This window comes from Moschus berezovskii, chromosome 18 (assembly GCF_049115385.1).
Source record: "Moschus berezovskii isolate FMDL1 chromosome 18, NW_MosBer_1.0, whole genome shotgun sequence".
In the NCBI taxonomy this organism is placed as follows: Eukaryota; Metazoa; Chordata; class Mammalia; order Artiodactyla; family Moschidae; genus Moschus; species Moschus berezovskii.
The window spans coordinates 67,434,310-67,460,965 of NC_142477.1; the positions used below are offsets into that span (position 1 = coordinate 67,434,310).

General features: G+C 39.4%; 1 protein-coding gene across 2 annotated transcripts; it reads left to right on the forward strand.

Moving 5' to 3' along the window:
- The first annotated feature begins 1,796 nt into the window (after positions 1-1,796).
- On the forward strand, positions 1,797-26,211 carry CDK7 (cyclin dependent kinase 7). 2 transcript variants are annotated; one of them, XM_055421928.2, is made up of 12 exons: positions 1,797-1,973; positions 2,310-2,369; positions 10,224-10,257; positions 11,343-11,410; positions 12,490-12,558; positions 14,253-14,363; positions 16,158-16,276; positions 17,847-17,946; positions 18,380-18,466; positions 22,054-22,203; positions 24,337-24,484; positions 24,931-26,207. In XM_055421928.2, exons 1-12 carry the CDS (start codon positions 1,908-1,910, stop codon positions 24,957-24,959), a joined length of 1,041 nt encoding a protein of 346 aa, XP_055277903.1. In that variant the 5' UTR covers positions 1,797-1,907; the 3' UTR covers positions 24,960-26,207. The 2 variants fall into 2 exon arrangements, with proteins under 2 accessions (XP_055277903.1, XP_088683866.1); XM_088827740.1 differs by lacking the exons at positions 1,797-1,973; positions 2,310-2,369; positions 10,224-10,257 and having other exon boundaries at positions 11,343-11,408; positions 24,931-26,211.
- Positions 26,212-26,656: the final 445 nt, after the last annotated feature.

Below are 26,656 nucleotides of genomic sequence, written 5' to 3' on the forward strand. Positions count from 1 at the left end.
TGGGAAAGGTTGGGGGCGGGAGGAGAAGGGGACGACAGAGAATGAGATGGCTGGATGGCATCACCGACTCTGTGGACATGAGTTTGAGTGAACTCCGGGAATTGGTGATGGACAGGGAGGCCTGGCGTGCTGTGATTCATGGGGTCGTGGAGAGTTCGACACGACTGAGCGACTGAACTGAACTGAACTGAACTCTGCATATAAGTTAAATAAGCAGGGTGACAATATACAGCCTTGACGTACTCCTTTCCCAGTTTGGAACCAGTCCATTTTTCCATGTCCAGTTCTAACTGTTGCTTCGTGACCTGGACACAGATTTCTCAGGAGGCAGGTAAGGTGGTCTGATAAAGGTTGGGGGCGGGAGGAGAAGGGGATGACCGAGAATGAGATGGCTGGATGGCATCACCGACTCTGTGGACATGAGTTTGAGTGAACTCCGGGAGTTGGTGATGGACAGGGAGGCCTGGCATGCTGTGATTCATGGGGTCGCAGAGAGTTGGACACGACTGAGCGACTGAACTGAACTGAAGAATGTTAAATTCTTAAAACATTAAATGCTCCAGCTCAAAACCTTAGAATTATCCTTTTCTTTTCCATAACATATTAAATGTCAGCAAATCTATCTAGAAGCTAAACTGGAACTCTCGTTACAACCATCTGGATCACTGCAAAAGTTCTTTAATTGGCCTTCTTGCTTCTCCCTGCCCCTCTAAGTTTATAGTGTAATCTCTCACAACAAAGGGAGACTTTTAAAACATCAAGACATATCATTTATCTGTTCAAAACTGCAGTGGCTTTTCAGTAATATCTTTCTGGTAACACTCTATTTAAAATCAGAAACCCTACTATCTATTCCCTTTCCTTGCTTTACTATCTCAGTAGCACTGGCCACTATGTATTATAGCGTATTTTAATTGTTTTGTTAGCTCCTCCCATTGGAAGGCAGGGATCTTTGTTTTTAGCTTGCTGATTTCTGAGAGTCTGCAACAGAGCCCAGCATACAGTAAGCACTCAAAATATATTCGTTAAATATATGAATTAATGTGTTTGTTGATTTGTATGAAAAGCGAATAAAATCGGGTACTGATTACAGTTAACCATTGAGCACTATGCCTAAAACTTTGTGCAAGTTATCATTTAATCCTCGCAACCGCCTACGATGAAATCTATTAGTTCCTTCCACCTTACAGGGTGAAAAATTGATGGTCAGAAGTCTGTTCCACAGCACGAAATTGTTCGGCTTACTAGGAATTTGCCTGAATGTGCTTCTTCATAAAGGACTAAGAATGAGTCTTGATCAGACCTTAAGAACTAGCACTCGCTTCAGTTCAGTTCAGTCACTCAGTCTCGTCTGACTGTGTGACCACATGTACTGCAGCACGCCAGGCTTCCCTGTCCATCACCAACTCCCGGAGCCTGCTCAAACTCATATCCATCCAGTCGGTGATACCATCCAACTCCACTTAAGTAACTTGAAATTGTCGGCTTAGGCGTCCATGGTAACCATGGTGACAGGATAGAACTGAGCAAAAACCAGAGATCAGAGGCAAGGCCAAGCCTTCCATATCCACACACACCTATTAAATCCTAAACTCAGAGCGCTGATCCGTCCTCAGTAGTGAAGAAAATAGCTGTTAAAGGGTAACAGGGCGACACGCGGGCTACCTCCGAGACCACCACGCCTTCGGGAGGCCCGGGAGCGCCGCCCGGCCTGGCGCAGCCTCCGCGGGGAGGGCTTCGGCGGGAACCGCTCGCAGCGTCCCCGCCCACCCCGGAAGCGGGGGCGGAGCGAGGGACGCGCCGGCGCTCGTGGGCGGAAGTGGCCGGTGGCGGCGTTAAGGCGGCTTTAAATTCCTGCTGTCTGGGCAGTGCGCCCCTTTCAGCTGGAGACGGGCCCCTCGCGACGGATGGCTGTGGACGTGAAGTCGCGAGCGAAGCGTTACGAGAAACTGGACTTCCTCGGGGAGGGACAGGTGAGGCTCTCGGGCGGGGCTCGCAGGGCCCGCGCAGGGGGCGCCGGGCGGCCTCACGCTGTCCGCAGTTTTCTCGGGAGAGCCGGCGCGCGGGCCGCGCTCGCGTTCCTCTCGGGGGAGGCTGCCCCTCTGTCCTCCCTGGACCTGCGTCCCGGGCGGCCTCTCCGCTCGGTGGACCGGAACGGGCCGTGGACGACCTCTCCACGTTGCCAGCTGCCGCGAATTTGCTCTGAGAACCCTGGATTCCTTGCTTCCCCAGATCTAAAAAAAGGGAAAAGGACAGCACAAACCAAGAAGTTCTCACAAGCTTAACATTACTCCTGTTTTTCTGTCTAGTTTGCCACGGTTTACAAGGCCAGAGACAAGAACACCAACCAAATTGTCGCCATTAAGAAAGTAAGTTGCAGTTTGTTTTTCCTTGTGTCTTCTTGAAGGCGTGTGTGTCTGAGAGAGCGAGCGCCGGTGACTCGCCGTGTTACTACTCTTGACCGTGCTCTGCTGATGAGTTACTTATGTCATTTTCAAAGAAAATAGAATATCTTAGTGTCTTGTGTTCCACGGTGGAACTCGGCTTGAACTAGCGTTTTCTTCCATCCATTGAAATTGAGATGAAGAGAGGCTGTATCTTGTTTGTTGTATAAACGCAAACATTGGCAAAGGGGACGAATACTGCTCGTTCGTTGGGTCCGCAGAACTACTCTTCTTTCCAGGTCCCTATTTCTTCCTCACCAGCATCCACTCTATATCCGTATTTTCTGAATACATGTTTACCATTAAAGTCTTTTGCCATCATTAATGACATTGATGGGGTGCTTTTTTTTTTTTAATGGTTTAACTATCTTTTTTACTTGCATTTCATTCAAGAAACTTAGTTCATATTTGGCTTTCTATATGCCAAGCCCTCTCACCGTTGTTTTTTTCATTTAACCCTCATGAGAGCCGGGTGCTGCAGGTAAAGTATCTCTGTTTTATACTTCAGGTGCCTGAAGCTAAGGGAGATCAGGTGACTCATCAAGATGGCACAGGTAGTAGTTGATAGAGCCAGGCTTTAGATCCAGGTGTACTGCGTCCAGGCTGATTGCCTTTCCCCATACTTCTGAAATCAGTAACCCTCTCAGGAGAGGCTGGCTTCTTCCACCTCGTGGATAGAGGAGCCTGGTGGCTCCAAGGAGTTGCAGAGTCGGACGTGGCTGAGTGACTGAGCACACACAGGGCCTGCTGGTGGCTTAGGTAGCCGCCTTCCTGTTGTTCCTGTTGCTGCTTTGAACCTGTTTCTCCTTCAGAATCCCTAACTCCTTTGAAGCACGCCCCTCTCAGATTCTTAACACCTGCTCCCTATTCTTTCTACAATTATTCCTGCTGTTGTTACCTTTTTTACTTTTTCTGATGTGTCTAACCTCCTTTTTCAGTTTGTGTTCTCTAAGCCAATGCTATTTATAGCTACTCCCTTGTAAAACCCTTAACTTTCCGAATCCTTTTTAAGTTATTTTTCTGATTCTGCCCCTGGTTCACTTTATTCTAGCCACACTGACTTTTCTGTCCCTTGAAGATATTAAATTCATCCCAGTCCCAGATTCACTGCATTTTCTCTGGCTTCCAGTTAGTGTATTTTTCCTCTAAAACTTGGCCTGGCTGGTTCCTTATCATTTAGATCTCAGTCAGATGTCTCCTGTACACACAGACTTCTGCTGGTCATTCTAGCTAAAACAGGTGTACCTGCCTTCTTCCCTAGTGTTCTTTTCCATCTTTCTTTGTTATCTTCAGAGCACTTATCAAAATCTTTTATCTTTGGGTTTATTTTCTACTTACTACCACTCGAATTATATTTAGGACTGTGGCTAGTATATTTGCAGACACTCTTAAAAAGGTATTGGCTTGACTAACTGATACGGTCTCTGCAAACTGGTGGCATATTGAGTTCTGTGGTTTTTCTGAAAATCCCAGTTGGTTTACTTATTTGCTTGCTTTTATCGTAAATTAGGATTTAGAATTCATCCTATTTCTCAGTGATGGGCTTCCCAGGTGATGCTAGTGGTAAAGAACTTGCCTGCCAATGCAGAAGACATAAGAGACGTGGGTTCGATCCCTGAGTTGGGAAGATTCCCTGGAGAAGGGCCTGGCAACCCACTTGAGTATTGCCTGGAGAATTCTATGGACAGAGGAGCCTGATGGGCTCTGGTCCATAAGGTCACAAAGAGTCGGACATGACTGAAGCGACTTAGCACTGTATTTCTCAGTGATAGGCTGCTACCCCTTGAAAGTGACTCATTATGGAATATTCTTTTACATTTGATTTTTATTTAAAATAGTACATCTTTGTAGTTTAATGGAATGTAACTGTGGTGTTGGAGAAGACTCTTGAGAGTCCCTTGGACTGTAAGGAGATCCAACCAGTCCATTCTAAAGGAGATCAGTCCTGGGTGTTCACTGGAAGGACTGATGCTAAAGCTGAAACTCCAATACTTTGGCCACCTTATGCGACGAGTTGACTCACTGGAAAAGACTCTGATGCTAGGAAAGGTTGGGGGCGGGAGGAGAAGGGGACGACAGAGAATGAGATGGCTGGATGGCATCACCGACTCGATGGACATGAGTTTGAGTGAACTCCGGGAGTTGGTGATGGACAGGGAGGCCAGGGGTGCTGTGATTCATGGGGTCGCGGAGAGTCGGATACGACTGAGCGACTGAACTGAACTGAACCTTTATATAAATGGAATATATAACCTTTAAATCACTGTGTTGTACACCTGAAACATAATATTGTATGTCAGCTGTACCTCAAAAAACAGGAATATTTCTCCTTTTACCAAACACAATTAATTCTCAAAGCAATTTTTTTAAGTCAGTTACTAGGCCAAGCATGCCTCTCTCCTCTACTCCTGGTTTTCACTCATTGGAGCAATGCCTTTCAACTCCAAAATTGTTTTCTCTGGTATTTACATCCATTTTTTTAGATAGTATGCTTGTCATACCTTGAGTGGCCCTCTTCCTTAGTTCAGATGTTTTCTAGACTTAAACTATAAACCCTAGAGATGTGATGCTTCTGGATCTTCCCCTCCCCTCCCAACACTCAGTTTTTACAGACACTCATTTACTGGCTTCCCTGGTGGCTCAGACAGTAAAGCGTCTGCCTACAATGTGGGAGACCTGGGTTTGATCCCTGGGTCAGGAAGATCCTCTGGAGAAGGGAATGGCAACCCACTCCAGTACTCTTGCCTGGAAAATCCCATGGACGGAGGAGCATGGTAGTCTGTAGTCCATAGGGTCACAAAGAGTCGGACACAGCTGAGCTCCTACATCTGTTTATTCATGTTCTTTGATGATTAGATTCTATTCTATGACTACACTAAAATTGGTCTATACAAACCCTTGTTGATAAACATTTAAGCTGCTTTTTTTTTTTAATGTTTTACTCTAATACAGTCCTTCTGCAGACATACATTTGTGCATTTCTCTAGAAAATTTATCTCTCAGTTCAGTTCAGTCGCTCAGTCATGTCCGACTCTTCGGGACCCCATGAATTACAGCACGCCAGGCCTCCATGTCCATCAAGTCGGTGATGCCATCCAGCCATCTCATTCTCTGTCGTCCCCTTCTCCTCCTGCCCCCAATCCCTCCCAGCATCAGAGTCTTTTCCAGTGAGTCAACTCGTCTCATGAGGTGGCCAAAATATCGGAGTTTCAGCTTTAGCATCAGTCCTTCCAATGAACACCCAGGATTGATCTCCTTTAGAATGGACTGGTTGGATCTCCTTGCAGTCCAAGGGACTCTCAAGAGCCTTCTCCAGCACCACAGTTCAAAAGCATCGATTCTTCTGCACTCAACTTTCTTCACAGTCCAACTCTCACATCCATACATGACCACTGGAAAAACCATAGCCTTAACTAGACGGACCTTTGTTGGCAAAGTAATGTCTCTGCTTTTTAATATGCTGTCTAGGTTGGTCATAACTTTCCTTCCAAGGAGTAAGCGTCTTTTAATTTCATGGCTGCAGTCAGCATTTAGTGGAAACTAATTGCCAGTTGTTGCTGCATAGAGAATACCCTGATTCTGAGAAAGATCAAAGGCAGGAGAGGAATGGGATAACAGAGAACAAGATGGTTGGATGGCATCACCAACTCAATGGTTATTAGTTTAAGCAAATTCTGGGAGATGGTGAAGGACAGGGAAGCCTGGCGTGCTGCAGTCCATGGGGTTACAAAGAGTTGGACACGACTGAGCGACTGAACAACAGCAGGAGAATATACATCGACATCCCCAGATATTATCTAGCTGCTTTCCAGAATGGTTGGATCAGTTTAACCTCCCACCACATTTTCTCCGTTTGTATCATCAGACTTTAAACAGATGTCAATTAGATGGATCAAAAGTGGTATATGGATGTTTTTTCAATTAATATTTCTCTGATTACCAGTGAGGTTGAACATCTTTTTCTAGGTTTATTGGCTTTTTATACTTTTTCTGTTAGGTTGGCTGCATTTTTTTCCTTTCCTGTTGACTTGGTGGGATTTCTTATATATTTTGGATACTGAACCTTAGTCAGAAATACACACTACAGATACCATTGTCAATGTAAATCTATAATGAGAATAGAAGAGTGTTATTTGAACCAATCTCAGGGTTATAGCCCAGAAGACAGTCTCTCAGATAGCTCTGAGTTCTGAAGAAGTACGATTTTCAGAGCAGAAAACATCAAACATGACTGGGGTACATTCCTTCAAAGTTTAAAAAAAAAAATCAACAGAAGACAGATCACTGTATATAGTGAGTCAGTATGACCTTGGCTCCTGGGAAGGGGACCTTATCAAAGGAATACTACCTTTGAAGTCCCTGAAAGGGAGGTATTTATCCTTATCTTCAAAATAGGCATTCTTTACTGTAGCTCAGATGGTTAAGAATCCGCCTGCTATGTGGTAGACGGGTTCATTCCCTGGGTTGGGAAGATACCCTGGAGAAGTGAATGGCAATCTACTCCAGTATTCTTGCCTGGAGAATACCATGGACAGAGAAGAGTCAGACACAACTGAATGATTTTCACTTTTGGAAGTGGACCCTTTTATTCCAATATTTAAAGCAAATAGATAGTATGTGTTTCATAGACCACAAATCAGGCTGTTTTAGCATAAAGTTTGTTAAATAAGCCAGAATGACTTTTTTGTACTTTAGTATGTGAAAATTTCTTCAATCATCATCTCTCAGACTTTGGGCTTTTTGTTTATTTATAGTATCTTTTGAGGTACAGGTGTTTAAAATTTTAGTCTGGTTAAAGTTGTCTATTTTTCCCCTTTTTTGGTTCCCTTTTTTGTGTGCTTTCCTGCCTCCAGATTGTAAAGAATTCTCCTATATTTTCATCTGAAAATTTTAAAGTATCACTTTTCACATTTAGGTCTACATTCCATTTGGAGTTAAATTTTCTTTGTTGTGTAGTGTGAAAATCTAGTATTTTTTCCCCAGCTCTCAACGTTTTTGTTAGTACGTCCTTTTCCTGGTAAGTTGTAATGCCAAGTTCCAGTTTATACTTGGATTTGTTTCTGGGCATGCTATTCTTTTATTGGTTGATTTTCTTTTCCCCCCATTCCTGCTGCACTGCTCTAGGGTCTATAATTACTATTGTCTTGTAAATTCTCGAGGGCTTCCTATAGTTGTGGTATGGGGGCTTCTCATTGCAGGAGTGTCTCTTGTTGCAGAGCCTGGTCTCCAGGGTGTGTGGGCTCAGTCGTGGTGCACGGGCTTAGTTGCCAAATCTTTCCAGAGCAGGGATTGAACTCCTGTCCCCTGCAGCAGGCGGATTCTCAACCGCTGGGCTTCCAGGGAAGCCCAACTACTCTTCTTTGAAATTATCTTGGCTTACTCTATGAGCCAATTGAGAAATTTGAAGCAAATCAGGAGAATTTGAATATGAACTAGTTATTACATGCTGTATGGCATTATTATTAATTTTATTAGGAAGGAGAGTGGCATTATGGGTATATAAGAAAATGTCCACGTCTTAGAAATGCCTGTTGAAATATACAGGGGTGAAATAATACGAAGTCCAGCTCCAACATAAAAAAAATGTATGTTGTAGCCAACAAAAAAGAGAGGATGGATGGAGTAAATATGGCAAAATATTGGTAATTATTGAATATGAGTGATGATGTAGATGGCTTCATGAAACAAGTCTGTTTTTTATTGTGTTTAGGAAATGTTTTCAGTTATCTGTTCTTCAGTTCAGTTGCTCAGTCGTGTCTGACTCTTTGGGACCCCATGAATCACAGTACGCCAGGCCTCCCTGTCCATCACCAGCTTCCGGAGTTCACTCAAACTCATGTCCATCGAGTCAGTGATGCCATCCAGCCATATCATTCTCGGTCGTCCCCTTCTCCTCCCGCCCCCAATCCCTCCCAGCATCAGAGTCTTTTCCAGTGAGTCAACTCTTCGCATGAGGTGGCCAAAGTATTGGAGTTTCAGCTTTAGCATCAGTCCTTCCAATGAACACCCAGGATTGATCTCCTTTAGAATGGACTGGTTGGATCTCCTTGCAGTCCAAGGGACTCTCAAGAGTCTTCTCCAGCACCACAGTTCAAAAGCATCAATTCTTTGGCGATCAGCTTTCTTCACAGTCCAACTCTCACATCCATACATGACCACGGGAAAAACCACAGCCTTGACTAGACGGACCTTGGTTGGCAAAGTAATGTCTCTGCTTTTAATATACTATCTAGGTTGGTCATAACTTTCCTTCCAAGGAGTAAGCGTCTTAGCTCCTTACTTTTCTGTATAAAGTTTAGAATCCATTTGTCAGTGTCCGTGAAAAATGCTGTTGTACTTTACATCTAGGTTCATTAAAGAGAACTGACGTATTTATGATAGTGAATCTTTCTATCCATGAACATGCTGTCTGTGTTTATTTTGATCACATTTCTTGAGCATGTTTTAAGAGTGTTTTATAATGTTCTTGGAAAGCTTCATACATCTCTTGTTGGCTTTAATTTCTACATGCCTTACATTTTTTGGTGCTGTAATAAATAGCCTGTGGAAGTGTTAGTCGCTCAGTTGTGTCCAACTCTTTGCGACCTCGTGGACTGTACCAGGACCTCCCAGGCTCCTCTGTCCATGGAATTCACCAGGCAAGAATACTGCAGTGGATTGCCATTCCCTTCTCCAGGGGATCTTCCTGACCCAGGAATTGAACCTGGGTCTCCTGCATTCTAGGCAGATTCTTTACTGTCTGAGACACCAGGGAAGCCCAAAATAAATTAAATAGCCTAACTTTAAGCTAAAAGTTGTTTGTAGTATATAGGTGGAGGATATTTTTAAAGGTAAAATAGCTGATTTTCTGGAGTAGGATTTTTTTGTGTGTTCTTGACTACATTGTCATTGCATAAAGCAGTAAGCTCTTGTTCTTTAACCTAGTAGTTGGGTTTGTGTGAGACTGAACCTGTTAATGCAGTTCAGTGTGCTTGTACACAGTAGCAAAAGTTTAACCATTTTCTGTATCCATCACAATCTGTAATTTTCCTTCTTGGAAAATGTGGTCCCTGGGAGCATATTATTGGGCATATTAAGCATGTTATTTTATGTGTTACATATTTCCTCCCACATAGTCTAACTTGAAGTGCTTGTTTTGTTTATTGGGCTTCCCTGGTGGCTCAGTCAGTAAAGAATCTGCCTGCAGTGCAGGAGACCTGGGTTCAATCCCTGGGTTGGGAAGATCCCCTGGAGAAGGAAATGGCAACCCACTCCAGTATTCTGGCCTGGAAGATTCCATGGACAGAGGAGTTTGGTGGGCTACAGTTCATGGGGTTGCAAGAGTCAGATACTGACTTAGAGACTAAACCACCACCACCCACCTAGATTATCTCCCTAAGTTCTGTGTCTGTCACAATCTATAATTTTTCTTCTGTGGTCCCTGGGAGCATATTATTGGGTGTATTAAGCATGTTATTTTATGTGTAACATATTTCCTTCCAAGTAGTTTAGCTTGAAGTGCTTCTTTTATTAACCTGTATGCATTTAATTACCTATTCCACATTTAATCTTACGAAGTTATATAATTCAAAACTTAAGGGGAAAGGAATGATAGGTACTTGATCCTTTCTTATATTGTTAATTTTACCTTTCTGATTCATGATTCCTGCTCCCTCCTTGCCTGCTAATACTAGCTACATATAAGTAGTTATGTATTTTTGCATTTGAAGTGTTTATGTATTACCCATTTGTCTAAATAGTTTAACACACTTTTATTGTGTTTGATTTTTTGTCTACCAGATCAAACTTGGACATAGATCAGAAGCTAAAGATGGTAAGTAACTTATTTCATGTAATCTGACAGAACAGAAAAGGTGGTTCTTCTCACTGCAGAAAAGAACAAAGTATTAATTACAGTTAACAGTGGTGCTGGGTAGAGTTATTGCAGGTCCCAGAAGAGTAGCGATAGACTCAGGATAGAAATAGGATATTTGTACTTTCACCATTTGGGTCTTCAGAGGATATTCAGATCACCTAAGTAGATGGAAGACAGCAAGGTTTTTAGTGACTTGTCTAGATGTCTTCATTACTGCCTTAGTTGTTTTCAAGCCACTGTGTTTTCTTCTGAGCTTCTGGTTACTTTGAAAATTCAGGGTTCATGGAAGTATACAAAGCTCACTATAGAATAAATGTATAGGGATCAGGGAGATTTTTGTATCCCTTCTGCTAAAGCTCTGTTTGAGTGCTAAGTCCTATTGAGTCATCAAGAAATAGTTTCTGTGTAAAGGATCCATCATCTCTCTAATATTAGTACCACATCTTTTTTTTTTTTAGTATTTATTTATTTGGCTACACTGGGTCTTAGTTGCAGTGTGCCGGATCTTTGATCTTCGTTGTGGCATGCAGGACATTTTAGTTGTGAGAAGCAAACTCTAAACATGTGGGATCTAGTGTCCTGACCAGGGGTCTAACCTAGGCCCCCCTGCATTAGGTGCATGGACCACCAGGGAAATCCCATCAGATCTTACTTTAAAATGTTGGGTTTTGTCCTTTGCATTGGGAAAGATAGTATCTAATCACTAGTTTTCTGTTAGCTTAAAGAATCTGCCTCTAATATTCATAAGGCAAGAGAAGAGAAGCTATTAACTTCTCACCTATAGGGTACATACTTGTGTACATATTATTTCAGGAGTCTTCAGATCTCACATTCTATAGATGAAGTAAATACTGTTTTCATCATTTATCATAGTTTGTCCTAAACTGTTTTAAAAACAAAGCAATAAAAATTGTTATTTTTTTCTCCTGAGGAATATTCATTGCTATTTCATCAGAGACTGACCTTTCCCAAAAAATAACGTTTATAAGAAGGTTTGAGATTTCAGAATTCTTTTTCACTTTTTTCTTTGCCTTTTTCTCTAGGTATAAATAGAACAGCCTTAAGAGAGATAAAATTATTACAGGAGCTAAGTCATCCAAATATAATTGGTGTGAGTATGATCTTAGTTGTTTCTGGGATTTGGGACCCTGCCTTTCCGAATGTGGTGGATGTTGATTAAAGGCTCAGCAAGATGAGTTGTCCTAGGTGAGCCTTAAAAAAAGGCTGAAATGTATTTTTTATCCTAATTGTTCTTATAGGCAGTGTTTTAAAAACTATACAGCTGATGAAATAAATGTGGGCATACAGGCTGATTTTATCCGAAATTTTGAAGTCTACAGAGCTCTGGCATGTGTGAGACCTTGAGCAGGTTCCCTTGAACTCTCCCTCATAGTCTCTGCCTCATAGGGTTGTTATGAGACTAGCTCACTGAATACAAGCAATGGCGGCCCACTCCAGTGTTCTTGCCTGGAGAATCCCATGGACAGAGCAGCCTGGTGGGCTATAGGCCTGCTTACCTGTGATAGTGCCTGGCGTAGGGAACACATTCAGTGAATAATAGCTACTGCTGCTATTTGTTGGATTTTCTTAAGTACCATGCTGCTGCTTCTAAGTCACTTCAGTCGTGTCCGACTCTGTGTGACCCCATAGACGGAAGCCCACCAGGCTCCCCCGTCCCTGGGATTCTCCAGGTAAGGACACTGGAGTGGGTTGCCATTTCCTTCTCCAATGTGTGAAAGTGAAAAGTGAAAGTGAAGTTGCTCAGTCGTGTCCGATCCTTAGCGACCCCTCGGACTGCAGCCTACCAGGCTCCTCCATCCATGGGATTTTCTAGGCAAGAGTACTGGAGTAGCTTGCCATTGCCTTCTCCTAAGTACCATGGTTGGGAATTTTTCTAGATTATATAGACTTCAGTGAGTTTCTCATTAATTCGTTACTTAATTATAATTCCTAAAATTTGGAGGGAGAGGTTAAGTATTGGTAATTTTTTTTTTAATAGTAAGGCTTAATATCTTGTGTTTCAAAGTACTAATTCCTAGCCAAAAATGGATAAATATTAAATTTAATAAAATTATTTAAACTTTACAGTCCAAATGCTTAAGTTTTTAAAGATTAAAAACTTAGGTGTAATATTGTCAAGTATTTAATAAGAGTATCACATGTTGATTTTTTTTTAATTTTGCTTTGTAGCTCCTTGATGCTTTTGGACATAAATCTAACATTAGCCTTGTCTTTGATTTTATGGAAACTGATCTAGAGGTAAGACTAAGATTTCTGGAGGAATTTATTTTCCTGTTTATCGAAAGAGAATCTAAATGTTTATTTTCTACCTTTGAAGAAGGTAGTTAAAAGAATGCTTAAATTTTGTTGAAATCTAGATGTAGTCTTAAGTCAAAGATCTTCTGAATCATTTAGCCATACAGTGTTACATACAAGATTTGAATTTCGATAGCATTTATGTCTGCCAAGTTCCCGATACCTTATTGACATTACTTTTTTAGAAAAATAAGTGTTTGGCTTTGGAGGGTTTGGAACTTCCTTGTGATATTATCACAGACTGTCCTTTTGAAAACCAAGTTTCTTTTTGAGAAGAATAAGATTTTAGGCTTTTCATTAATACTAATTGAATCTCAACAGTGGACAGTCTGGAGATGTGAAACAAGTGGAATTCTTATACCCTGCCGATGAGAATGCAAAGTGATACAGCAACTTTGGAAAAAACAGTCTGGCACTTTCTTACACAGTTAAATATACCCTTAGGGTGTGATCTAGAAATATGTCTACGTATTTATTTATCCAAGAGAAACAAAAACATGTCCACACAGTTGTTTAGCTTTCTTCATAATTACCCAAACTGAAAACAACCCAGATATCTTTCATCAAGTGAATGTATAAGCAAACTGGTACATTTATAAATGGAATACTATTTGAGAATAAAAAGAAACAAACTATTAACATATGCAGTAGTATAGGTGACCCTCAGATACATTATACTAAAGGAAAGAAGCCAGACTCAAAAGCTACTGATGCTTTATAATCCTATGTATGTTTTTTTGGAAAAGGAAAAACTAAAGGAACAGAAATCAGATCTTTGGTTGCTGGGGTTAGGAATCGAGGGGAAGATTGAGTCAAGAGAGGCCTGGGGGAGTTTAGGGGGAATTGTAAAACTATTTTTGGTTGCGATAGTGGTTACACAACTGATGTGTTAAAAACTGAGATTAAAAGTGTCTGTCACCTATTTGAAAAAAGAAAATTGCATTTTGAGCTCATATAATTAAAAGTCTGGGAATAAACTGACTTGAATCATAGTTCACAGATAATGCTAGCAGAACACAATTTTTCACTTGTTCTCTGTTGCCTCGATCATGGGTAGAATTTCTCAACATAGTGGCTCAGGTGCTTGTAGGCTTCTATCCTTAGAGTTTAATAATACCTGAGGAGAGAAAGTATTTTGTTGCTTTTGATTCTAGCACAAGTATTTGGCTTGGCTTGGCTCACATTTCCATCCCTGAGCTGGTCTGGAAAGCAGGCTGTAGTTTGGTGACTGAGCATGCCTGGATCATGTGTCTGCTGCCTTTGGAGGCCACAGGTAGTGCACAGTGTATGACCACGTGGACTAAGCTGGGAACAAGTGGTTTCCGAAAGGAATGTTGAATGCTGTTATCAGGAGGGGCTGTACATCCGGGATCAAGTGAAAACAGCAGATGTTTGCTACATGGATGCCTAAAAACAAAGCAGTAGGAGACAAAGTACTGCTTTCCTTCTAAACTAAAGATCCTTTCCCTAACCACATAACCGGAAGTTCTGACAGTGCTTCCTAAGGAGAGTTAGGCAGCCTCTCTTGAGAATCTCCTTTATGAATAAATCCATCTTGTGTCTATAAATGATTTGATACAGTAGAGTTTATTTGGAATGATAAAAGCATACCTGTATACCGTCTTCCTACTTTACAGGTTATAATAAAGGATAACAGTCTTGTGCTAACACCTTCACACATCAAAGCCTATATGTTGATGACTCTTCAAGGATTAGAATATTTACATCAGCATTGGATTCTGCATAGGGTAAGGTTTTTAACCAAGTATGATTGCGTCTTTATGTTGTAGTCAGACTTTCTGTAGCCAGTTTATTACACAAAAGGCCTGAGTATGTAAATTACTAAAGTAGAACTGGACCGTTTTATCCACCCTTCTTCCTCTCTGCGCTCCCTTCAGTTAAACCAGGTGGCGCTGTGAGAACTCTGTGTTACTAGGTGGAATTTAGAAATGCAAGAGGCCTAAAGAGTTAAGTTGCTGACCCAAAAGTTACATATTTTTTTTTAGGTCAATAGCTATAGTGATTGACAAGAGTATTAGAACCTAGATATTTTGGCTTGAAGTTCAGTGTTCTTTGTACTATACTGTTGTAATAGAAAACAACAGTGGGAGTCTGGATTAAATTATACGATGCAAAAATACTTCTGGAAAAGTATTTCTGGTAGTTCTAAAACTCTGGGAAGTAATGAAGTAAAATTTCTGAAATGGCTGAGTCATTGTTAGGAACATTCAGCTACTAGATCAAGGCTGATGATTTACATCAGTAGATGTTCTTCAGTTCAGTTCAGTCGCTCAGTCGTGTCTGACTCATTGGGACCCCATGAATCACAGCACGCCAGGCCTCCCTGTCACCAACTCCCAGAGTTCACTCAAACTCATGTCCATCGAGTCGGTGATGCCATCCAAACATCTCATTCTCTGTCGTCCCCTTCTCCTGCCCCCAATCCCTCCCAGCATCAGAGTCTTTTCCACTGAGTCAGCTCTTCGCATGAGGTAGCCAAAGTATTGGAGTTTCAGCTTTCAGTTCAGTTCAGTCACTCAGTTGTGTCTGACTCTCCACAACCCCATGAACCACAGCACGCCAAGCCTCCCTGTCCATCACCAACTCCCAGAGTTCACTCAAACTCATGGCCATCGAGTCGGTGATGCCATACAGCCATCTCATTCTCTGTCGTCCCCATCTCCTCCTACCCCCGATCCCTCCTAGCATCAGACTCTCTTCCAGTGAGTCAACTCGTCGCATGAGGTGGCCAAAGTATTGCAGTTTCACCTTCAGCATAAGTCCTTCCAATGAACACCCAGGATTGATCTCCTTTAGAATGGATTGGTTGGATCTCCTTGCAGTCCAAGGGACTCTCAAGAGTCTTCTCCAGCACCACAGTTCAAAGGCATCAATTAATTAGGCATGCTATTTATTAGTAGATAAATTAGGTAAAAATATATAATGGTAATCCTCATACTTAAGCTTGGAATTCCTTTTAGGTTACGGCTAATATTTTTTTAGCATAGATTGTGAAGACTATATTCTTCATCCTTTATAAACACATAGTGTCTTTATTTACTGAAGTTCATATATTGTGGTGTTTATTGTTTTGGGCCTCACGGCTTGTGGGATCTTAGTTCCCCAACCAGAGATCGAACCGGGGCCCTCAACAGTGACACACAGAGTCCTAACCACTGGACCACCAGGGAGTTCCCTGTATATATTGTTATTAAATTAATAGATGTTTTTTGAATACTTAACAGGAACCAATCATTACACTAGGCTTTTCACAGGAAATATTAAATTTAATCCTCACAGCAAGCCTGTGAAGTAGGTAAATTGAAGTTCAGTGAAAGGAAGTACCTTGACCCAAGGCCTCACTAAGAAGTATGGCTAATTTATTTTGATTTTTAGGATTTTACGTCAACGAAAAAAATTTTGGTAGTGGTTAAATTTGGAGTGTTACCCTGTTTCTGCTAAGTTTAAATTTAACTAAGTGTATTACTATGATGCTCTCCTTCACCCCGCTTATTTGTTGGTTTAAAATCTCCATTATATAGGACCTAAAACCAAACAACTTGTTGCTAGATGAAAATGGAGTTCTAAAACTGGCCGATTTTGGCCTTGCCAAATCATTTGGGAGCCCCAGTAGAGCTTATACACATCAGGTTGTAACCAGGTAAGGATTCCTTAATTAACTAAAGCTTGTATTGTGTAGGATATTAATCACAAATGAGCCTAATGTGGCTTCTTTGAATTTTGGCTGAGTTCAGGAGTTGTTGGTGTCTTATTAAACAGTGAAAAAACATACAGCCCTTCTTTCAAACGGAGTTGAATTAATTCAGTCCCCAGAGATTTACCTAGTAATTTAGGGGACTAATTTATACTTCTTACACAGTTTGGTTAGGTAGGTTGGAACTGTAGTGGCTGTTCTTTTACATAACCACCTGATTTGGGGGAGCTGTGTTTATTTTATTGGTCAGTCCTGATTCCACATTTTATATCATTCAATGTGAATGAAAATTCCCTAAACAAAGCAGTGCTTTTACTTCGATTTTTCATACTATTCATTGCTTATATTTTCTGTTTATACATAAAAAGTATAAATAGAAAATAAAAACTAAAAATCACATTATATAGATAGGGACAGTAGATTTTATAATTCTTGTCCAGATGGCATTTGTTAACTTCCCTGACTCTTAAGAATCTGAGACAATCCTTTTAAATTACTTTGTCACCTTATTCCAAATAGATATCATTGAGTGTCAGTCACCTGATCCTTGAGTATAAAGTAAGGGATGTAAGTAGTTGTTCAGGTAATTTCTGGAAAAATTAAGCCCATCGTTCAGGAACTCTGGGAACTCAGCAAAACAAGGACTCACATACATGAGCATTGCGTTTCACTGCTTTTCATCTACCAATTTCTGACTTTCTCTACTTTGAAATCAGATACTACTAATAGGTCGAATTAAAATGAGGACTGAGAATTAACAATTTAGATCAGTGATAGGGACATCTTGATAACCTAGACAAGAGCAGTTTTGGTGGAGTAGTGGGGTGAAAACCTGACTGACGGAGTTAAGAGAAGAGGAGATGGAGACAGTAAGAACTATACAGCCAGAGAAGGAGAGGTGTTAGGGGAAGCAGGGTCCAGAGAAGTTTCTGTTGTTTGTTTCTTTGTTTTTTAGTTTATTTTTTAAGGCTATTTAAATAATAATATTTATAATGTTTAACATTAATAGTAATAAATCTAGTAAAGAACAAAAAGCTGACTGTTATAGGAAAAAGAGAATGGCAGGAGCAATATTCTTGGAAACAGGCGAGAGTGTTGTATCCGGTGCCCAGGTTGAGGGACTGACTTTAAAAACACTGAAGGCTAATTATGTAGTTATGGATGGGAAGGTGGGTTGTGAGTGTGCAGATGACTGATGGTGAGTCTGTAGAAATTTTTTTTCATTACTTGCATTATTTTAGTGAAGTAGGAATTAGATTATCAGCTAAGAAGTAGGATGGTGTTTAGGGTTTTGGGAGAAAGAACATGTTAATTGTCTAAAAGTGAGATGAATGGACTGAGGGTGAATTTCCTGGCAGCAGGAAGGATCTTTTGGTTTTATAGCCAATTTTTCTTGAGTTAATATATCCATAAAAGTGCATTTCATCAGTGCGTGATGTTTTTCTGGGGAGTTTTCTCTAAGAAATAACTTTACTAATTCCACTCTAAAATGATAATATTTATTTTTGTTCTCCAGGTGGTATCGGGCCCCTGAGCTACTGTTCGGAGCTAGAATGTATGGCGTAGGTGTGGACATGTGGGCTGTGGGCTGTATATTAGCAGAGTTGCTTCTAAGGGTAAGTCTTGAGTTGATGTACACTCTTCCGTATTATTACAGGTATTTGTTCTTATAATTTGTGTAAACATTATCTTCTCGGAGGTAATTCCCAGAGGTAATTACCATCCTTGAAACAAGAAACCAACAAACAAGCCAGTAGATAAAACCTCCACCAAGTACAGCCTGTTTATTAACACCATTTAGGACAATAAAGTTTATTATTGTTCTTTCTGTGTTCTGAAATTCGACCGTGATAAAATTATTGGATTGTAATATGGTACTATCTCTAAAGTAACTAAAAGGGTTAGGATAAATGTCTATCTGGGATCACTGGGGAAGTCCCACCCTTAGACTAAGTTTTTGTTATTGTTTAATGTTTCTTATTTATTGTATTGATTGTGTAACAGCTATCACAGATCATCTTGAAATACCTGCTTCTTACTTTGTTTTAGGTTCCTTTTTTGCCAGGAGATTCAGACCTGGATCAGCTAACAAGAATCTTTGAGACTTTGGGCACGCCAACTGAAGAGCAGTGGCCTGTGAGCTCTCACACGTGTTCTCTAAAATTTAGAGTGGGGTATAGTGCTGTAACATGAGTATTACTTAAACAAATGTGTTGATTGTCTTCATTTACTAGTAATAATTACCCTCTGCAAAATTTTACAAAGTAAAAGTTAAAATTGTGACATACCATCCAGCCTCCTATATGCATGTAGCCCTCACCCATCCCAGTAATTTCTACCCCATCGTTAATCCTTATTATTTTGCTGTAAAGCCTTGCTGTGAGGACACACACACACACACACACACACACACATACATAAATACGTAAATACATATGACTTGCTTTTTCTTTCGTTCTTTAACAAAAATGTGATCACACCATGTAATTTTTTTGCAACCAACTTGCTCTTAATATTGTTCACATTTTCCTTTTTAAGTTATATAATATTTCATTTTGTGGCTGTTTCATGTTTATCAGCATCTTGATGGATTTATTTATTGCATTTTCACTAACACAATGAAGGTTTATTTTTGGTTTTGTTTTTCATTATTCCCCAACCAGGGATTGAAGTTGGTCCTCCAGGAAAGCCTGGAATCCCAGGCCACCAGGGAACTCATTATTTATTTTTAACTGATTACATTATCTCAAATTACTAAACCTGTGATAAAATTTATTACAGTATAAGTTGCTAATTTTATATATTACGGTTCAGTGAAATTCTCACTTGTTCATTATAATTGTAGACCTTTTGATTTTCCTTTCTGTTATAGTTTCAACTCCTGGGGAAAAAATAAATCCTAGAAAAGAGATTTTAATCAACCTCTTTACCTTCTGGTTAAAACTGTAATGAAATTATCTGAAACTGAAATTAAGGAGTTTCTTTTGTGTTATTATTTCCTCAACTTTCTAACTGAAGGTTAGCTATATGTTCTAATTGTAAAACATGCTCTAACAGCATTCATTTATTGAACTTACTATATGCCGTTAATGATAGGGTTTCATAAATTATATTTAATTCTCCCAACAATCCTATTAAGGTAGGTGCTGTTATTCACACTTTATAGGTGAGACACCTGAGGGGGCGTGAGGCTAAGTAGCTTACCTGAAGCTACCTAGTGGCAGCTAGAACTCCAGTTTGAGTCTTTCTGACTCCAGAGCCATATTCATAGTATTTATCTAGTACTTCTCATTTGACACGATTTTCTAAATAGTAGTTGCTTATGATGTTTTCCTTGGGTTTTTAAAAATTCTTTTTGATTTACATGCAGAAGGAAATAATACAGAGATATCCCTTACTTCCTTTACTCAGCTTCTGCAACATTAGGCTAATATCACAGCCAGAGTGCTGACATGAGTACAGTTAGTATACAGGACATCACCACAAACAGCCCTTTTACCATCACACCCACTTTCCTTCCACTCGCACCCATTCCTTAACCCCTGGCAGTCACTGATACGATTTCTGTTTGTATAACTGTCATTTCAAGAATGTTATAAGTGGAATCATATAAAATGTAAGCTTTTGGAATATAATTTGTAAGCTTTTTCAGTATAATTCTCTGGAGATTCATCCAAGTTGTCAATAGTACATTCCTTTCCCTATATTGCTGAGAGGTATGAGTGTATCACAGTTTGTCTGACTGTTGACTCATTGAAGGACATCTGCGTTGTTTTCAGTTTGGGGCTATTACAAATAACAGGCCATCATGGCTTCCCTGATAGTAAAGAATCCGCCTGCAATGCTGGAGACCCCTGTTCAATTCCTGGGTAGGGACGATCCGCTGGAGAAGAGATAGGCTATTCGCTCCAGTATTCTCTGGCTTCCCTTCCCATGTGGCTTAGCTGGTAAAGAATCTGCCTGCAATGCGTGACACCTGGGTTGGGAACATCCCCTGGAGAAGGGAATGGCTACCAACTCCAGTATTCTGGCCTGGAGAATTCCATGGACTGTATAGTCCTTGGGGTTGCAAAGAGTGGGACATGACTGAGTGACTTTCACTTTCATGTCCAAAGGCGGTCCGGTTGTTAGAATTCTATTCCTCTTGCCAAGGGCCCAGTTTCCATCCCTAGGGAACTTAGATCCCACAAGCTACATGGGCAAAGGGAAAAAAACAATCATGTACAGGCTTTTAGGTAAGCATACATCTTTATTTCTCTGGGACAAATGACCAGGAGTGCAGTTGTTAGTTGTGATAGTTGCATATTTAGCCAGAAACTGCCAAAGAGAAAGTGAAAGTCGCTTAGTCTTGTCTCTTTGCAGTCCTGTGGACTGTAACCTGCCAGGCTCCTCTGTCCATGGAATTCTCCAGGCAAGAGTATTGGAGTTGGTTGCCATTTCCTTCTCTCGGGGATCTTCCCAACCCAGAGATCAAACACAGGTCTCCTGTATTGAAGGCAGATTCTTTACCTTTTGAGCCACCAGGGAAGCCCAGAAACTGCAAAACTGCTTTCCAGAGGGGCCTGTACTATTTTTTATTCTCACCGGCAATGTAGAAGTAACCTGTTTTCTCTGCATCCTCACTAATGTTTGGTGGTGTTACTTTTTTAAGCATTGTGAGAGATGTGTAGTGATAGCTCATTATGACACTTCCCTGATGTTCCGTGAAGTTTCTCTTCCCTGATGACTTATTTTCATGTACTTATTTGGTGTCTATATAGCTTTAATGAAATGTCTCGTCTTGTTTTTTAATTGGATTGTTTGTACTTTGACTGAGTATTGAACACTTATATAAAGTATTCATCCTCTGATTGTATATGTGGTTTGCAAGTTTTCTGTTACTCTGTAGTTTGTCTTTTCATCCTCTTCACAGAGTCTTCCCAGCATAAAAGTTTTTAATTTTGATCAAGTCTATCTTATCAGTTTTTCTTTTTATGAATAACTTTTGATGGCAAGTCAAAGAACTCTTTGCCTAATACAAAGATATTCCTGATGATTTTCTTCTTCCTAAAAGTTTTATAGTTTCACATTTAACTCTGTGATCCTTTTGGAGTTACTTTTTACATGAGATGTGAGACTAAAAGTGTCTTTATGGCAGGAGTGGAGGTTGTTGTTTATGATACCTCTCCCTCTACCAGTACCGTAGTCTTAATAAATTATCTATATATTAAGTCTTTTTCCAAGTTGTTTTAACTATTTTAGTTCCTTAGCCTTTCCACATATAAATTTTAGAATAGCCTATCCAATAATCTTGCCAGAATTTTGGTAAGAATTGCATTAAACCTGTTTACCAACTTGAGAATTGTCAGACATCCTTACAGTGCTGAATCTTCCAATCCACAAGCATCGTAGGGCTCACCGTTTATTTAGAGCTTTGATTTATTTCATCAGTGTGGTATAGCTTTCAGTATACGAGTCCTGCACACGTTTTGTTAGGTTTTCACCAAAGCTTTTCATCGTTTTTGAGAGTTTCTAAAGGGCGTTGTTTTTCATTTCAGTGTGCAGTGTTCTTTGCTAATACGGAGAACTAAAGTTGCCTTGTGTTTATCTTCCTGTAACCTTGTCTGCTCACTCGTGCTAGGATAGCTCATCATAGCATCGGTATGACAGTTTATTTACTCATTAGAGATCTATATGCCTTTCAATCCTTTACTTAAGTTTGAATTATAAAAATATTTTTACAGGACATGTGTAGTCTTCCAGATTTCGTGACATTTAAGAGTTTTCCTGGAATCCCATTACAGCATATCTTCATTGCAGCAGGAGATGACTTGCTAGATCTTATACAAGGCTTATTCTTATTTAATCCATGTACTCGAATTACAGCCACACAGGTATGTTAGTGTATTTTTTGAATTTCTTAAGATTTTCTAACATTCTTTAAATACTGAAAAGATGTGTTTGTTTTAAGAAATAGCATTTTATTTTTTTCCCTAAGCTATAAGCACTATATGCCCATACAAGTGCAGAAGAGTATAAAGATGATTCTGTTTCATAATTGGGTCATCTATTTGAAAGTAAATTAGAGAAGAAAAAAAAAATATGATGTTTTGTGTTTGTTAAGACACTGGAATATTTCAGTTAAACTCTTAAATAACTTAAATCTTGTGCCAAAACCAATGCCAAAAGTGTTTTGTGTTTTCCCTCATGAAATGCAGTCCAGATAATGCATTCTGGTCATTGTCACAGTCAGAGATAATGAGTAGAAAATGGTATAGTCTGATACAACTGTGTTACTTACAAGAGATTGAAAGATACTCTGAATAGAAAGACACTGAAACTGACAGTTACTGAAGGGAAGTAAGACTCAAACTCGAGAAAAATGTGGACTACCAAGAATATCTGCTCTTATAAAAGGAGAGAAATGTTTCCCAACATAAAAGTATAAGATCTATGGACTTGAAAGTTTTTTTTTTCTTTATTTTAAAAGCAAGCACACATAGATAGATGGGTGGTCACGGGTGCTTAAAGTTGGGGCAGGGAATTGCAGTGCCAGAATGCAACATATTACAGTGATTTGGCTTCATAAAGGAAGAGACTGAAATGTCGCACATCTTCATATCTGACGAAACATAAATGCGCAAAATATCAGGGGTAAGAAGTGGATTTTTTTTCACATAGGCTTATTATAGACTACCAGATCTTTGTTTAATGTATTTACTTGTATAAACCTTCACTTGATAGTGGTACATGCCACATTAATACATATATACTAGGTATTTTACCATTGGAATCACTCTTCTAATTTCAAACAAGTAACTCATTTTTACCTTTTCATCCATGTATGTATACATCTTATCTCTGTCATAAGAACCTTGAGACCAGGTCAGATTGTCAAGAACGTTGTTTTCATTAATAGTAAAGCTCAAATTTTGTAGAAAAATATTAGTTGTGAAAACTTCTTTGGGTTGTATTTTGATAGAATGGGTTTTTTTTTTTAGAATTAATTTTTTAATGGGTTTTGGCCTGTGGATATTTAGAAGTTGGAATGAGGGACTTCCTTGATGGTCTGGTGGCTGAGACCCTGTGTTCCCAATGCAGGGAGCCCAAGTTCGATCCCTGATGAGGGATATAGATCCCACATGCCACAACTAAAGACCCCGCATGTTGCAATAGAGACCTGGCACAGCCAAATAAATAAACATTTTAAAAACATAAAAGTTGAATGAGATACCCTGTGTAGCTCAAAATTAGCTTAAAAGTTCAACTCTTCTGAAGTAAGAATTCTCTATCTAAATTATTACTGCAAATAATATGTCGGTGAGTAGGGAGAGTTGCTTGAAAAGTTTATACAACTTCTTTTGTTCCTAAGAGAATTATCCAAAAGGAAATACCTTATTAAATTATTGTGGCTATTGAACAGTACTATGATGCAAATAAAAGTATGAACTTGACAACTTTGTCACTTCAAATTATTTTTATTGGAATTTTGGACCTAAGTCAAAATATAATATTATAGAACATTGGACTAGTGGTAAATAAAAATAAACTTGGACAAGTCCTTTCAAGTAAGAATTCAGTTAATTTCTAGTGGATTGTTGGACTTTAATCTGTTGTTTCCAACCCAGTGCAACTTTTTAAAAGCTTTATTTTTAAGAATTCATATGATTTGGAATTTGAACACACACAAATGTTGTGACAGATAAACTTGGAAGTTGTTTTTAAGCAAGTTTCTCTGTTTTCAGCTATAGAGCCTATAATGTGTAGAGAGATGAATTTTACAATATCTTATTAAGGATTTTTCATATTTTGTATAGGCTATTGTAGAAAAATTCCATTCTTATAGTAATACAGTAATGGAATTAGCAATCAGTCTTAGGCTGCTAGATATTTGTAGTAACTTACATATCCAGATATTCGTTTGTTTGAGAGAGGGTATATTTGCTTAGTATATTTAATGCTCCTTACAACACAGTTCAGATATTCACGTAAAAGCTCACTATCTCTGGTCTCTTTTCTTTGGAAAGGCGTTGAAAACTAAGTATTTCAGTAATCGGCCAGGGCCAACACCTGGATGTCAGCTGCCAAGACCAAACTGTCCAGCAGAGGCTCTAAAGGAGCAGTCCAATCCAGCCATGGCAACAAAACGGAAGAGAACAGAGCCCTTGGAACAAGGTAAAACTCTCATTTTCTTAAGTGAAATGAATTCCGAAAACTCCAGATAGCTAATGTATAGCTAGTGACTGGGCAGCTAAGAAATGTAGACTGTGAGCTGTTTACTTGTTATCAATTTAAATTTTATAAAGTAGAATGTGATATTTTACCTATATTTGCTTCCTTTTGAGAATATGTAACATCATGCGTACTTAACATCATGCTTTTTTTTAGGACATGGGCACTTTTTAGTACACCTCAGAGTTATGAGAACTATCCATGTGTACCCTATTTTTTTCATAAATTCCTAACAATACACTCTATGCTTAATGTTTAGCAAATGTTATTGGAAAATCCAAGCAAGTAAAAATACAGTTGGAATGCAATGACTGGTTAGAATTACTTTAAAATTAAATGTAATTTTATAGAATTACTATAAAATTAAATAACCTTATTTTTCCCCCCAGGAGGATTACCCAAGAAGCTAATTTTTTAGTTACAGAGAAAACTGGACAATATTCTACTACTGAAGGAAACAGTGAAAAAGGCACAATAGTAAACATAAATGCTTTAAAAGATATTTGTAAATATTCTACACATGTAAAATATGTAAAACTGGTTTATTTTTATTAAATGTATTTTAAAACAAACTTAATTCTGATTTTCTGATTAGAGTGCAGTAGTAATAAAATAAGTTTAATTCTCTGAAATGTAGAATTGAAAATGCATTAAGGAATCCTTAATAAAAATAATTATCAGTTATTTTAATGATCTGGCCCATATAGCATTACAAATTTATAATAAAGGGGGTAGTATTTAAAAATAGAAAATTGGTTTTGGTCTCAAAATTTTATGAGTGGTAAGTAGACTGTAACTCTCATAGAGCATTTTTATTTTTACTCAGAACTTTTAAGTTTCTTCTATGTTAATACCTGTAAATCTAGTTTCTGTTTTAGCTGACATATAATTTATAGCATATATCACATCTTATCGTATCATATCTTCAGTTCAGTTCAGTCGTGTCCGACTCTCCGCAATCCCATGAATCACAGCACGCCAGGCCTCCCTGTCCATCACCAACTTCCGGAGTACACTCAAACTCATATCCATTGAGTCAGTGATGCCATCCAGCCATCTCATTCTCCGTCGTCCCCTTCTCCTCCCGCCCCCAACCTTTCCCAGCATCAGAGTCCTTTCCAGTGAGTCAACTCGTCGCATGCGGTGGCCAAAGTATTGGAGTTTCAGCTTCAGCATCAGTCCTTCCAATGAACACCCAGGACTGATCTCCTTTAGAATGGACTGGTTGGATCTCCTGTCTTACACATGCTCTATTTACAGACCATGTTATTTTTCTTTAGCTACATAAAAGTTACCATAAACGTAACAATTTAAAGTAACACGAATTTATTAGCTCCCAGCCCTATAGGTCAGATACCTCTCATCGATCAGCTGTGATTTTTTTTCTTTCGCATAAACCAATATCAGGATGTCCATTGGATTTTGCGCTCTGATTTGAGGCTCTCAGGTAGAATCTGCTTCCTAATTAATTACGGCTCATGTCGTTTTAATGCACATGCCTCCTATCCTTGCTAGTTGAAGGCAGTTCACTTGCCTTGTTGCGTGTCACTCTCCATCTGCAAACCAGCAACAGTGTCAAACCTGTGGCTTCCTCATCTGCCAGTAGAGAAAATTCTTTTTTTAAGGACTCACCTGATAAACTAATGTCAGCTCACCAAAGGCTTAATTATAAGTCTTAAAATTCCCTTCATAGCAGTTCCTAGATTGAATGCTTGAATAATCAGGACAGGAATCTTGAGAGGGCCATCTTTAGAATTCTGTCACGTGGACATTTAGGTTATTTAAATTTTTTCACAGTTGTAAAAAAATATATATGTTTATATGTATATGCAGGAGTTGTACATATTTAGAATTGTAATTGTGAGGTCACAGTTACACAGTTGTGTATTTTCAAGTAGCATTGATATTGCCATACTTCTCCAAAGTAGCTGTGTCAATTTACACCCCCAGTAACTGTACACTCCCAGTTCAGTAGTTCTTAAAAATGGAAAAGCCCCTTATCATATACTATATACAAAAGTTAACTCTAGGAGTTCCCTATGGTCCAGTGGTTAAGACTCTGCTTTCACTTCCAAGGGCACAGATTCAATCATTGGTTGGGGAACTAAGATCCTG

Bases quoted from the DNA above. Each gene is read 5' to 3' on its own strand.
- CDK7 (XM_055421928.2), top strand. From the start codon at position 1,908: ATGGCTGTGGACGTGAAGTCGCGAGCGAAGCGTTACGAGAAACTGGAC. The intron at 2,370-10,223 runs GTAAGTTGCAGT...TTTGTCTACCAG, and splicing joins AAATTGTCGCCATTAAGAAA to ATCAAACTTGGACATAGATC. The intron at 16,277-17,846 runs GTAAGGATTCCT...TTTGTTCTCCAG, and splicing joins ACACATCAGGTTGTAACCAG to GTGGTATCGGGCCCCTGAGC.